Source organism: Peromyscus leucopus, chromosome 9, assembly GCF_004664715.2.
Source record: "Peromyscus leucopus breed LL Stock chromosome 9, UCI_PerLeu_2.1, whole genome shotgun sequence".
Lineage (NCBI taxonomy): Eukaryota > Metazoa > Chordata > Mammalia > Rodentia > Cricetidae > Peromyscus > Peromyscus leucopus.
In genome coordinates, this window is record NC_051070.1 from 63462308 (window position 1) to 63477633 (window position 15326).

The 15326-nt window shown below is 44.6% G+C and overlaps 1 protein-coding gene across 7 annotated transcripts in view; it reads left to right on the forward strand.

Annotated features, from left to right (window-relative positions):
* Positions 1-15326, forward strand: part of Atp8a2 (ATPase phospholipid transporting 8A2) — a 587084-nt gene that overhangs the window by 166992 nt on the left and 404766 nt on the right. For all 7 annotated transcript variants that reach the window (XM_037208489.1, XM_037208491.1, XM_037208490.1 and 4 more), the window contains 6 exons: positions 298-343; positions 937-977; positions 6015-6088; positions 8026-8095; positions 9759-9886; positions 11072-11183. In XM_037208489.1, the coding sequence (XP_037064384.1) occupies positions 298-343; positions 937-977; positions 6015-6088; positions 8026-8095; positions 9759-9886; positions 11072-11183 (471 nt within the window). The remainder of the gene's footprint in view (positions 1-297; positions 344-936; positions 978-6014; positions 6089-8025; positions 8096-9758; positions 9887-11071; positions 11184-15326) is intronic.

Sequence of the window (15326 nt, forward strand, 5' to 3'; positions counted from 1 at the left end):
AACCTGCTCTTTGTTGTTGGGTTTATAATACTGTGTCATTGTTTCAGGCTGTCCACAAATAACTGTGAGGAAACTGAAACTTTGAAGGGCTTGTAAATCATTAGAACCAAAAAGTCACCTAAGCTTCAGGTAGTCACATCGAGATCTAGTCAGTGCTGACAGATGGTGAACCACCCAGCTTAAATCTATAGCATTAGCATTGTAGGGTTCTTGGCCCCCATTACCCCCTGGTTTTACTGCTTTCCATTTCAATTATTCATATGGAACATTTGGATGTTTGCTTTTTTCCTGTAACAGAAGCGACATAAGGCAGACAATGCAGTTAACAAGAAGAAAACAATAGGTAAGCCACCAGGCTCAATCTCTCTTTCCATTGTTAGTTTAGGAACGAGTCCTGTGCTTAAGTAATGCTTGATCATGGCTATTGACATTGAGATTAAGCTGAGAACATTATTTATAAAATCTTTCAGGAAATAGAAGAGTGCTAAAATAAAATGTTAGTCTTTATAAGATATCAATGGGATTTTATACTCTGGAAGACAAGATTTTTAGAAATTAGCTGATGTCTCTAGAAGTGTCACGGCTCCACAGCTGTGGTTGTTACTCACTTTTCTTATTATTTTAGTGTTTGTATCAATTCAGTTTTTTTGTTGCTGTTCTTGTTTCTATTGGAATTATGTAACACCGAGCCTTTTCTACTCCTGGGCTAAATATAAATTTGGTTTGCTTACGTGCACACATGAACTCATGTGTTGGAGAGAGACACGTATGGAGGCCTATATCAGCATGGTTGGTCATCTACCATTCTGCCAAGGATATGATTTGTTAGGATTAATAAATACAAGTTTCACAGAGCCTTTTTTGGGTTTGTAGAAAGCTGGCATTTTATTTTGAGTCTCTACAATACTAACCAATTCATTGTTTTTTCTTTTACAGTGTTAAGAAATGGTATGTGGCATACTATCATATGGAAAGAGGTAAGAATCAGTTTTAAAGATAATGCCAGGAAATATTGACTTGGAGACTTGTCACAGATTACTGATGTTGATGGCAATATAAAATTTGCTATAAGGCCAAGGCTATGTCTACTTTATATGAGTTTTCTCAGGTAGTCTGCTTTCCCGTGAGAACTGCCATGTGCTCCCTCCTTTCTGGCTCCTTCTGTAAGGACCTAATGTTCAAGTTGTGGACATCTTTATTCGCCAAGGATAGTTCTGGAACCTCACAGCACTTAACAGTTTCTAAACCCCATGTGAGAAACATTTCCCCGGTCTCTTGCCTTCCTTCACCTAAATTCAAATGTTTAGAGCTGTTATCTTTTAACTTTTGAGATTCTCTCTTCAGATGTGTTTGGTGGAAAGATCTCTGGGTGTGAGCAGGGTTCCCAGGCAGGGTGTTGAACCGGTTGCTGCCTTTGTCCTCAGAGTGGTAATAAGAGGGATTTTCCTCCCTGCAGGCTGGCAGTGTGAGAGCTGAGATCATGGAGGAAAGATGTTGTTGTTGTTGGCTGAAATCACCTATGCTGTTTTGGTGTTTTGTATCTGAAAAGCCAGCAGGTTTTTTTTTTTTTCTCCCAGAGACAGGGTTTCTCTGTGTAGTTTTGGTGCCTGTCCTGAATCTCGCTTTGTTGGCCTCGAACTCACAGAGATCTGCCTTGCTGTGCCTCCCTTTTATCCAGCTACCTGAGCTGGGCTTTGTTGGTGGACACACAGTGTTAATTTTAGAGATGCCAATCATTCTAGCACTCAAAACTGATGGGTTTTTCTTGTTGTTGTTCCTTTGTCTTTGTTTTGAAAGAGAAAACAATGTTCCAGAAGGGCAACTTCAAGTACTGTTTCTTACTTACATATCTAAGTTACAGTAAGTGCCTCCTGTGGCCTTTGAATGGGAAACAATGTTGCCAGTGTGCCTACAGCACTCACTATGGTTTTCATTTGACTTTACCCAGTTTACAACCATCTACCCTTTCAAGAAAACTCCCCTTTGTCGTGTTTTGTGGAACACTGCAACCCTTGTGGCCTCCTTGGCCTCCTATACTTTGGAAGTTCAGTGTGATGGTTCTTGGTCAAAAGGCAGAATTCCCAGGGGAGAACTGGTACCCATGCAGTGAGAAGTGGAGAATCCTCACAGCTCCCCCATTTCTCAGGGGTCTCCTGGCTGCTTCATCCTGAAACAGGCACAAGCATTGGCCAGATGAAAAATGACTTGCATCCAATTGTCTTGGCACCTCTTGAAGTAGTAGTGGGACCTGCAGTGGTGAATTCTGAACCCAAGAGCTGGTGGCCCTATGGCCTCCTGGAGTTCCTTCCTGCTCCCACAGGTGCTTGGGGTATCACCACCTTGTTGTAGGCCGGGCTGGATACATTGTGGTTTTGATTTCAGTGCATTATGGTGACCCATCTTAAATGGGTCTGTTAGCAGAGGCCAGAGACTGCCAAGCATGGAGTGCATGCTGAAGTCTTCTTGTGCGGTTGTCCTCAGCCATGCAGGCCATCCTTGGTACCCAGCACCGGTCAAGCACACACGTGCCCTATTTCTAGAATACAGAGGTCTGGAGTTTCCATTTGAAGTTGACAGGAGAGGCTGCTGCTGGCCATGTGGGCGGCTCACTGCAGCCCAGTGCACCCTGCGAGCTTGGCAGAGCTTGGCAGGGGTCATGAAGAGATGTTGTTCAAGACAGAGATACTGAGGTGTTCTGGAGAACCACACACACAGCTGCACTCCTGTGAAGGTGTGACGTTTGTAACAGCAGCCCCTGGGCTTTGCGTGACTTTGGTCATCTCAGGGAGGAAGATCTCAGTAGTGGGTTCAACTCAAGAGAGTCCTTTAGCTGCTTATAATTGAGAGATAGGAGGAGCCTTCTGAGGCTGCCATGAATCCAGGGACCCAGAAGAGTTTTGTTCACTGCACTAATTCTTTTAGCGAATACCACACACGCCTGGACTGGTTGATCACGTGTAGGGACACCCAGACAGAAAGGCATCTTCAGGTTCTGAGTTAGCAGCTTCTCATTGTTCTTGAAACCTCTTAGCACCCGGTTCCTGGGAAGCCAGTGCCCTCTAGAAATGAGGGAAGACTGTTTCACTTGTCCTCTTGCTTTGAATTAGGGGCAAAGGATCCACTTCTTTTTAAAAGGACTGAGTTTTCTTTCTGGTTTTTATTCATTGCTCCTTCTTTTTCTAAACTATTTATGTAAGATATTTTTACTTAAACACGTCTTCAGTGCACATGATCATCCCGGTGTTTGCTCTGTGTTGTTATGGGACCGCTTTGATTTGTGCCTGCCTTCTGCCTTCACATTACATACTGACTTTCGATTTGATGCTAACTTCATGTGACCCAGGGGTTTGGGCTTTGATGTCTGCTGTTCTTGCCTTTGATAAGCATTCTTTTGCACCAGTGGGAGAGTGGTTCAAACCCTCTCACTGCCCAACAGAAAATGAGTGGGTTTAGTGGTGGTGGTGGGGTTAGGGGTGGGACTGGGGCCTTATGCATGCTGGGTAAAAGCTTTTACCACTGCTCACCTCCAGCCCCTAAAAGAACGTTCCATGGTACCTGCTGGTCTGTGTGATGCAGTCATGACCACGAGTGTAGCTTTTGAAACTCATTGCAATCTAAGTAGAATTGGGACAGAAAGGCGCAGCACCTCTCCTGCACTCTCTACCTATTTGTGCACTAGGAACTGTTTCTCCGAGTCATCAAGGAATTCTCCTGACTTTGACCTTCACACTCACACAGTCATTAAGTTACACCCAAACCCTTCGGGAGACTATGCTTATCCACCTGTTTCACGCCTTAAGCCATGGTGCTGGGTTCACTTCTTAGTCTGAAAAGTCAGTGGAGGCCAGTGCTCAGTAGGCCAAGGTGCTTACTGCCGACCTGAGTTCCATCCCTAGGCTCCACATGGTACAAGGAAGAAACTCCTGGGGATTGTCCTCTGACTTCCACACATCCGCTGTGATGTATATGCTCACACTCACTCATGCACTCTCTGCCTTTGTCTGTCTATCTGTCTGTCTGTCTGTCTGTCACACACACACACACACACACACACACACACACACACACACACACATAAATAAAATAGAAAACAATAACAACCCAAAAATCCGAGGTGAAAGGTGAGGACATGAAGTGAACAGTTAATCACATTTTCTTCTAATTATCCATACACATTCTACAGTGTGTGCATTCCATACACAATCTACAGTATTAATGTACACACACACACACTTTTTAAAAACTAAATATTGTGTGCTGCCCATCCAATGGTGGTGTCCTCTTTCAAAGTGGGGGTCCTGGAGCCGGTGAGAATGCACGGCTTATAGAGAATGCAGTTTTACCCTCTAATGGGTGCATACACCAGCGTTCCATCAAGGTGCCCACTTTTAAATTATGGCTGTATAGATAAATAGTCCGCTGGGTAAAGGCATTTGCCATGGAATATTGACAGCCTGAGTTAATATCCCTCAAACCCATGTCAAAGCCAGATGTGGCATGTGCCTGTGATCCCAGAGCTCCTATGACTAGATCGGTAGCAGAAACAGAAGAATCTTCTGGAAGCTTGTGGGTCAGTTCGCTTGGACTGCGCAGCACAGAGGCAAACAGCAAGAAGGGTCCTGTGTTCAAAACAAATGGAGGGAGGAGGACTCATGCCTGAGATTGTCCTCCGACCTCCACATGTGCAACATGGAATGCACACACAACAATAATAAATATTTTTAAAAAATAATGGCTGTAACACTCTGGCTGTATGACCTCAGTCAGTGATTTTGCTTTAAGGCTCAGTTTCCCCATTTGCAAAACAGGAGAACTTAGCTACCTCACTTAGTTGAGCCCATCAGCAGTCCCATGAGATATGGGCTGTTATCCTTGTACCATAGATGAGAAAGCAAGGCACTCTCATGGTTACACAGCAGCTCAGGGAGCTGGAGAGGGACTCCATCCAGTAGCCCAGGCCGGCTTCAGAGCCACATGTTTATCACCCCTACCATAAGCTACTATTGAAGTGTTTGCGCATTTGAGATGGGTGGATAATTGGAAGAAAATATGATCTTCATCCTTGTCCGTTCCTCTTTCTCCTCCTCCCTGCTTCCTCCTCCCTCCCTCCCTCCCTCCCTCCCTCCCTCTCTCCCTCCTTTCCTTTCTTTTTAAAAATCCTTTTCAGGAAACATCACTGCAAAATTTTAATACTGGGACTGGAGTGTTGACTCCGCGGTTAAGTGAGAACAACTTACATCCTGTGGTTCAGGACTACCTGTAACTCCAGCCCCAGGGACTCTGACACCCTCTTCTCCACAAGCACCTATACCTAGATGCAAATATATGCACACACAGACACAGCGACAGACAGGCACACGCGCACACACACAAAAGCTAAATTAAGAATAAAACATGCAATGTGGCCATTCCCCACTGTCTGCAGGGACTAATTCCAGGTTGATAATAACAGATGTCAAAGTGTATAAATGTTCAAGTCTTTTATATAAAATAGAGAAACATTTGTTTGCATAGAACATGCCTACGTACTCCCACAAATGTAAGATTTCTAGATTACAAAAAGCCCAATGCCATGGCAACAGTACTATGGTGTGTAGCTTAGGAGACAATGCCAGGAAAATCGTCTGTGATGCTCAGCACACAGGCAGCTTTTAGTTTCGTTTGTTAATGCTATCGCCTCTCTTTTACTTTTGTTTTGTTTTGTTGAGACAAGGTTTCCTGTGCAGCTCAAGCTGGCCTCAGAACTACAAGCGCTGGGATCCTAGGCATGCACCACCTCTCTGGGGCAGCTGCACTTCTCTTTGCAAATATTTTGCATTTATAGTTGGTTGAACTCACAGACGTGGAGCTTGTGGGTATGGAAGCCAGCTGTGGCACAGTGGAAACATCTGCCCTTTGTTCTTGTAGTGCGTGGCTTAGTTATGTACTAATTTTCTTCTTCGTGTATTTAACCACCCTTATCACATGTGAGCTTTTTTTCTGTTCATGCCTTCTGTCCTGTCCCTGGTCTCTAGGTGGCAGTGGGAGACATCGTGAAGGTCCTCAATGGGCAGTATCTTCCAGCAGACATGGTCCTGTTCTCCTCCAGGTCAGGTGTGCCAGTGGGCACAGTTTTTGAAATGAATGTTAAGGACAATAAAGTACTAAATGAACTGCAGAAATCTTGATTCATCTTTTCTCTTCTTTCCCATGAGTTCTCCTCCCACAACCCTGACCTTTACAAGCTGAGCATCCCTAATGAACTTTAATTTCGGAATTGGGGAGCATTTTGGATTTCAGATGTTGAGATTTGAGATGTTCAGTTGTTAAAGTCTATGCAAATATTTAAAAATTCGAAAGAGTAGAACATTGGGAATACGTCTAGCCTCCAGAATTGTGGATAAGTTAGGGATGCTCAGCCTGGACCTTTGTCAGTTACCTTCTCCTGCTGTGACCCTTAGCTGCTCCTTTTTGGTTTGGTTCGGGGTTGCCTCCTGTTCATCCCCTGAGGTTTTTAGAACCTTTCTGCGGGTATTGACGGCTTTAGCTCCCAGTGACTCTAGGTAGTCCTCACCGGCCGAGACACTGATAAAGGGAGAGAATGTTCAGTGACACCAGGAGGCAGTGTAGCTGAGACTTCAGCCCTTCCTTGGTCAGTCCAGCCAGCAGCCTGTCCTCTAGCCTTCGATGCTGCCTGTGAACAACTGTCCTGAGAATCTGAGGCATTTTCTCGTCATCGACACAGCCTGCAGGTGGCCCTGCTCTTTGCTCTTGCCCCAAACAGTTGCTGCACCTTGGGCAGTTTTGTACTAGAAACAGTCATCGCCACCCAGGGATGTGCGTGCAGAGCTGGGTACCGCCACCCTTGGCCTTCTTGGCTCCAGCTCCGTATGTGAAACATATACTGCAAATAATGGAAAGCCGAATCCAGGGTAACGGAGACCTTCCGTTCTGGAGTTCAAGGTGATAGTATGCATTGTTAAGTCGATAATTCCTCTATTGATATGCTGCTGGGAAATGCAGGTGCCTAAGCAGTTTGTGTTTTCTTGGATTGCAGCCATGTTCCCTGTATAAGATTTACCCCATGTTAGGAACCAAGGGATAGAAGGTTTAAAGATAGGACCCAAACCAGTGGAGGAAGAAAGAGCCATACACAACGGGTGTGACTCATTGACCCTAGGCAGTAGGAGTGAAGAAACTGTTAGAATATGTCAGTTGGCAGTCTGGGTCAGGAAATTTGTCTGTGACCTCGGGTAAGCTGGCTTACCGTAGATGGTTTGCTGCAGTGACAGAGGCTGGGGGCTGCTCTTCACATCTGAGGGGTGCTTTCTGTGAGCAGCCTAATCAGTGGCTTTTAACCCCAGGTACCTTTCGTATTGGCACATGGAAAAACCAGGGCACAGAGAGCTTAAAGATCTTTCCAAAGTCATATGGCCCCTCAAAGTAGCACGGGGGAGAGGGGAAGAGTCCTTTCTCATCACTAACTCTACTGACTAACTTGGACCAGGAAGGAGGCTGGAGGTGGGAAGACAGTGTATACTCTGCTCACTTTTACGCTCTTCTTAAAATTGATTGAAGAGTTGCCCTCTGGCATTGGGGCACATGTAGGGAAACAATGGCCTGCCTGGCTTGGGCCTCTTCTTTTAACGCCTGTGGCTCTAATTTTCTTAAAGATATGTTTGTTCTGAGCCTGCCAGGGTAACGCTTTTTGGTCAGGGGCAGGAGGGTCCTCAGCCTGTGAGAATCACCCTGTCTCATGGGTGGGTTTTATTCTCATTCCAGTACAAAGGCCTGCCCCCTTGGCATCCGTTCTCAGCCACGGTCCAGTCAAGACCAAACAAGCACGTGGAGATGAAACTGGATTATTGGTGTTGAACTCCGCAGATGAGTGTGTAGCGCCTTCTCTCATCTGTTGTGTTACTAGAACAGCATTTATAATAGTGTATTTGAAGGGCGGCCGGCAAACGGTTCCCACAGCAGAGGTTTCATGAGCTGGGGATTTGTGGAGAGGATGGTACTAACCTTGGCCTTTCCCCTTCCTCATAGTGAGCCTCAGGGGATGTGCTATGTTGAAACCGCTAACCTGGATGGGGAGACGAACCTTAAAATCCGACAGGTAAAGTCACTTTGTGACTCACATTGTTACAGGAGGTCAGGCTGCAAATATATGGCACACACACCCCCATGCACCTTGTGGAGAAAAAGTTCGGCCATGAACTGACACCTTAATCCCTAGTGGAAGCTACAGAAGTCTGTGCCCCCAATTATGAGGAAACCTTGTTGAGGAGGCTAGGAAGCTTAGAAAATGAGTTTCATCAGCTTAGTGTATCACGACTCATTTGTGTCTTCGTAAGCTCTGCCCACAGTGCTCAGGACGGGGCATCCGCATGAGGCTGAGTTGGGCAATGGGAAGAAAGCTACTCTCTGGGCTTGCGGACTAGAAAGATCCAGGTGCCTCAGTTTGCATTGTGGTTGGAGCTACTGTTCTAATAGTGGAGAGCCAAGCATTAGATACATTGTTTCCATACCCTGAACTAGTTAGTCCACTACTCTTCCTCTAAGCCGCCTGGGGTCACCTGTGAAAATGGTTCACTACCATCTTGACCAACCCCCAAAGCCCTATAAACCATGCAAAACAAGAGATTCAAATCTTTGGGTTCATTTTAAGGACACGTAGGAAACTGTCCAGGCCACTGGGGATCTGCATATCTGAAAAGCTACCAAGTATCTGAAAGATGTTTAAAGAAGCAACATTCAGTGTCACAATGGTGAGGCTGGTAGGTGTGTCCAGGCCAAGCAGTGGGCTCTGTGACCGAAAAGGAGAGCTGAGTTTCCGTAGCCCATGCTGAAAAATGCCGAGTAATGGGCAACCAAAGTTTAGATGTAGATTCTCTGGTCACTGAAGATCTGCAGATGGGCCACCACCTTTCCAGTGCTCTGGGTTGAGTTCACCCTGCTTGAGCTGCCTGGCTGACTGTCACTGAAAAGGAACATTGTTCCGAAGCCAGAAGAGGAAGCTGCCTGGAAGGGAAAGACATCGTAGGAGAGACTGATAGAACACAGCCTTACGGCACAGGGAGGGAATTGGGGGAGGAGAGAAGATACGATCAAATATATCGAATGAAATGTTTTTTTCAGGGACAAAAAAAGAACCCCAATGACACAGAAATAAATTCAGCACAAAATAGATACAAATTTTTAAAAAAAATCTTACCACACAACTGTATTAAAAGATACAATACAATAGTTGTTTCTTGTGGGATTTTATATTGTTGTTGTTGTTTTGTGAGTTTGTTTTTCTGCTTCACCAAACTGAATTTAATAATTCTGTCCGTGCCTTTCTATTTCCTATGGACTACATTTTTTTTTCTGTTTGAAGAAGCATTGATGAGGTTCAGCAAACTATTTTTTTTTTTAGGAAATATTCAGAATAAAGTGTTCAAGTTTTAAGAGTAACGAGTGGTGTACAATAGACTGTTAAAGGACCCTCTGTCCTATCTGAGCAGTATTGCAGGATGGTGGTGGCATCGCTTTCTGCTGTATGTTTCAATGCTTCAGCTATTATTTAAATTTGGCCGTCTCTAGCAGGGGTTGGGACTTCCTCCTCTGCACCGTTGAAATCTCGCTATCTCTGTGCAGTCTGGAGGGGTGCTGTAGGACTTCTCACGTGGTCGCATTGCAGATGGCTCGTTATGTCCCTGTGACTGACGGAATGCCGTGCTGTGTCTTAGACGCGGATGGCAGTGTTTGATCTCTGTTGGCTTATCGTCCCGTTTCAGGGCTTGAGCCACACAGCCGACATGCAGACGCGGGAAGTACTGATGAAACTGTCGGGAAGGATAGAGTGCGAAGGGCCCAATCGCCACCTCTACGACTTCACTGGCAACTTGCACTTGGATGGGAAGAGGTCTAAATCTCCTTTTCTTAGCTATTTCTCCTCCTCCTGTTCTCCTCCCCCACCTTCTTTTTAATGTGGCCAAGAATTCCTGGAGCTTTGAAAAGTCCTAGTTTCGTAGTATTTAAAACAGTGAGGTTTCTTCGTGTTTAGCTCATTTCTGAGAGACTGAAACACTGTTTAAATTCATTTAAAACTTTTCTTACATTGAAGAAAAGAACAGATTTTTAAAAAGAAACAAGCCAGAGACCTCACATGGGGTTCATAGAAAGCGGCTTATTTTTCTTGCTTGTGACTGACAAGGCCAAACAAACAGTTCACCTTGTATTCAGTGGTACAGGAGAGCAGCAGAGTGGTACTGGCTGTGTATTCAGCATCCCACACATGGGAGGCAGATGAGTAGTTTCTTGTTAGCTTTCTTCTACAAAGCACCGTTTCTATTTTACTAATTGATTTTGCCGTGCGGTGCCTTGCAATGCTTGCACAAGCTAGACCAGCCCTTCCGCAGTGCGCCTCACTACAGCTCTGCTTGGCTTTAGAAAGCTGAATGAAACGGGGCTGGGAATATGGCACAGTCAGTGAAATGCCTATTATGCATGCATGAGGGCCATAGGTTGGATTTCCAGCCTACATTAAAAGCAAATGCCAGTGCTGGGGGATTGGCTGGGAGATTAGCGCAGATTGGCTGATCTCTGAAGTCCATTGGCTAGCCAGCTAAATCAGTGACAGTGAGAGACTTTGTTTTGAAAATAAGGTGGAAAGATAAATGATGTTGACCTCTCGCTTCCATGTGTGTGTACACATGTGAACACATCTCTCTCTCTCTCTCTCTCTCTCTCTCTCTCTCTCTCTCTCACACACACACACACACACACACACACACACACACACACACACACACACGTTGAGTGGTAGATTGGTTTTCAGAAATGAATAAGCTTGAGGCTTTTTAGCATTCCCTTTGTCAATGTTCTTGCATAACAGGATTCCGAGGCATAATCCTCTCCGATATTTTATAGAAAAAACCCTATCCTATTCTATAGTGAAGAATGGATAAAGCAGACATTTGGGGTGGGGTAGGTAGATTAAGCAAAGCATAAATTCACAAATTTGACTTTGATTTATTGTAGGCTTATGTAAGGGAAAAGGCATGCTTATTTGACAGATTATCAAGAAATGGAAATGTTTTTCTTTTAGCTCTGTTGCCCTCGGGCCCGACCAGATCTTACTGAGAGGCACCCAGCTCAGGAACACTCAGTGGGTCTTCGGCGTTGTTGTATACACTGGACACGACACCAAACTCATGCAGGTAAAATGTTTCTGTGGAAATCTGTGCTGGCCGTGGCTGCTTTACTCTTTGTTTCTCCCTTATTCTCCTTTCCTTTGAGGATGGAAAATACAGACAAACCGGAAGCTCATGTTCATCCAAGAGTGTAAACTCAGGGGAAGAGTGACTCTTTTATTTCCTTATGTGACTCTTCTGGCCTTTGTCACCACATTCTTGGCCACAGACTCTCTGAAGATAAGTGGTCTTGGTTTCTAGGTTCAAGAGGGACAGTTGACTCTAACTCTGTCTTCTGGGTGTAAGGAGGACTTAGTTACCCTTTAAGAATTTCTCTAATTGTCCTATGAATCCCACTAATTAGGATGTTATAGTAAACTCTTATTACATGAATTCTAGGTCATTTAAAGCAAAGGAACAATGAACTAATGTTTATTCTTCATATACCAAAGAAACAGAATTCATTTAAAAGAGTTTTTCTCTTTTTCACTGTTAATGCTTTTTCTTAAATTTTTGTTTATAGATTCATAGCCCACATTTATATCATGACATATTTGGCCACATGTCTTCTGAACTTCTAAACGAATCTCTTTATCATTTCTTACATTTCCTCTGATACATTTTGGCATTTGTTGTATGACACTATTCCTGGAGAGACGTGAAGAAACCTCTGGTCAGGGAAATGATAACAAACCAAAGCATAGATGCCACCAACGTCCAACTTGGTGGATCAGTGCATTTATTGGGGTCACCTGTGGGAACATGGGTAAGGGGTTACTTAGAAGAACAAAAATGACTCAAAGACAACTGCATCACCAGAGCCCACCCAGCATGGGTGATGGATCACAGAATCCAGAAATCTAGAGCACATTGCGCAGCCTCCAGACAGCTTGGCAGGTCAGGGAATGTCCTTTGCAGACAGTTTAGTTGGCCTGTGCCTCTTCCAGGTCTCTGTTTCTTCCTGGAAGTTCAGTTGGTCTGAGCCTCTTCTAAGCAGCTCAATGAACTCAAACTGTCTTTCAGTGCAGTCCTTACTGTTTGTAGATTCTTGGGAAGGGAGGGGCCTAGTGAATCTGATCAGTTTCAGGGACTTCCTGAAGCCTTTGGGTTGTTTACCTCCCAAGCTCGAGTAGCTTCCCTGTAGAATGGAATGTTTCACTTGATCTTAGAAAATCCTGTGCCTTAATAACCTTCCCTTTTAGATGAAAGTTTTTATATCAGAGGAAATTATTATACAAAAGTATTGTATTTTGTGAATTCTAACTCTTAAAGAGAGTTGGGTCTTATGTAATTTCCAAAGTCACATTTGGCTTATGTCTTGGTTGAAAAATGTTTACAGCCACTATCCTCTGAGTCTTGTACTAAAAACATCTGGGTACATTAGCAAAAAGGCTAAATCTTCACCTTTGGGGGCCAGGCAGGTAAAGGAGTAATATGGAAAATACAGAAAGTAGGGATGTCCTTATTGTGAACTATGCCATTTTAAAGTTCCGTGGATCTGTAGGTGAGAGTCTCCCAGCCCAGGCTTAGAGTGCTGGTTAATGCAGTGTAGACATGGGAGGAATCTGGATTAGAGGGCTAGGAGAGTTCCTGAAGCTGAAAATGACCCTTGGAGCTGAGTGACAGCTGGATGTCAGTGTACAGTACTCGCCTCTGAGTTTCGGAGGTTGAGGAGTTGTAGACTGGGAGACCTGTGGCTGATCCACGGCAGTGGGAGCTTGAGGAAGCTCAAGGGGGCAGTCCAACAGCGCCAGGTCCCTTGATGCTGAGTAGAAAGGGACTCAGAGCTGTGATGGTGAAGGCAGACTGAAAATGGGGCTGGAGCAGAGAAGAATTCCATGAGACAGTTTCTCAGGTTTTCAGTGTTGGTGAGATTCAGGGAGGTGACCTGCGGGGGGGGAAGGGAAGAAGGTCTACATCCAATTGGTGTGGACTCAGGGGAACAAAGGCTCAAGTAATACTCCAGGGTCTTAACTCCAGGAGAGCTACCTCCGGTGCCAGTGGGTCCTGACTGAGGCACCCTCTTTTGGCAGAGGAGTCTGATTTGGGGTGTCACATGTCCTTAGCTGGGTAAGAGAAGTGGCAGGAGGAGAGATCCAGAAGCATGGAGAAGACACACAGCATTTTGGGTGTAACAGGAGGCCTCCAGGCTTAGAAGAATACTCATAGAAGGTGTGTTGGAGGGTCACTCATAGCAAGTATAAAAATGACTGGTTGACAGCTTCCACGGCAGCCCTGGAGTGAATGAAAATCATTCAGCAGCCCTGCTTTCCCGCTCAGCTCTCTTTCATTCACGGGATTAGAACACTTAAAGTTTATTGTCTCTGAGCAGTCTGCGTACAAAGACCATCTTGATGGATGGTTTCACGCTCCGCCACCTCTTAAGCAGCCCATTACCAGGAGCCACAACAAACGTTTGGAGCTCCACAGCTTTTGTAATGACGCAGTAAAGAGGCCGTGGGTGGGTAGTTCACATTTGGGTAGAGTACCAAGCCTAGGGTTTGGATCATGCTTATTAAAAGTTCAAGCTTTCTCCAAATTCCCTTGTACCCTGGGTGATTTTTCAGGGTATAATATTCTTCTTCTAGATCACATATTAATATTACAGCTTTGGAGCTCAAGCCAAATATAATTTGTATCAAAACATCCCCATCATGGCTTCAGTGGGCAGGATGGGTCCATGCCATTTGCACACTTTGAGTGTGAGGGGCACTTTCCCTGCCCTCTGTGTGACAAACCTTGGCAAGACTTACTCCTGTTGACATACAGAGAGTGATGGAAAACCCCAGAAACATCTGTGCTAGACTTGTTGTGCCTTTAGGGCTGAACCAACACGAACAATGAAATTTCAAAAGGAATATAAAATAACGCAACAGCTGGAAGCCATTCTGTTCGTGCAATAACATTGTGTCTACACTTGTGTTTTTGACGGCTGAGGGGAAGCTGAATGGCTTTGGGGTTCGGAAGCTTCCACCGTGTACCTTTTACCTTTCAGAGCTCCCTCAGTTCATGCTTAGTGTAGTTATACACAGCAGACACTCAGATCATTTCTGTTGGTCGACTTAATGGGAAAGAGGTAATCAATAATTTTAGGAAACATTGATGATAACAAGGCATACATGGTTTTGTGATTCACATATATATGGATTCATTTATTCCTTGGTATGAGGAAGGTACATCCACTACTTAAAGTATTTATTTTTACTTAATATACATAGGTGTTTTGCTTGCATGAGTTTCTGTGCACCATGTCTGTTCAGTGTTTGCAGAGGCCGGAAGAGAGAAGTGGGTGGTAAATCCCCTGGAACTGGACTTAGAGCTGGTTGTGGGCCACTCTGTGGGTACTGGGAATTAAACCCAGGTCTTCTGCAAGATCAACCAGTGCTCTTAACCACTGAGCCATCTCTCTAGCCCCAGGACTGCTATTTTAAAAACAGAGCAACAAAAGCACAGTGTCAGCTTAGCTTACACATCCCGAAAGAATGAGGACTGAGGCTGAAATCTAGGTTGACACGCTCCAGACATATTCTGACTAGCATTCTGATGTTTGCTTTCTCGGGAGGAATAAGATGCACACAATTCAGGTCAGATTCCAGCATTTGCAAAATCTTGCAGTTGGACCCATTTTTATTGTAGTCCAAGACATCAAAGTGATAGTGTCCTTTAAGAATTTTATACAAAGAACTTATTGTTCTAATAGGAATTGAGCATTAAAAACTCATTGTTGCAAGTGGAAATGTTTTGGAAAAGGGAGTGAGTGTGCCGAGCTTGGCTTTCCATCCTGGGCATGTGTTGGAGCCTGGAGTTTTAGGTTGTTTCCTTGTGTTGGATGAAAAGTCTGTTTTCCTAACCCTGGTGCCCGGTTGGATTTCAACAACTTTAGCTAACTGATAGGCTCACAGAAATGCCAGCTTTTGTCATTTTTTTTTCTTTCCTGAAAATTTAATGACTCTTAATTAACACAGTAGGGTTGTCTTTAGTGTTTAAAGAATTTGAATAATCAGTCTTATAACAGAACAGTTCCTGGCTCTCAACACGAGACCAGATGTGGTTGTGCCATCCCAGGAGCCTTGCTACGGTGCTTGACTAAGATGGCCTTTGCTGGCAAACTTCCATCTTGACCCTGGAGGACTTTTCTTCAAAGTCTATAAAAGACAACTCAGTAAACTA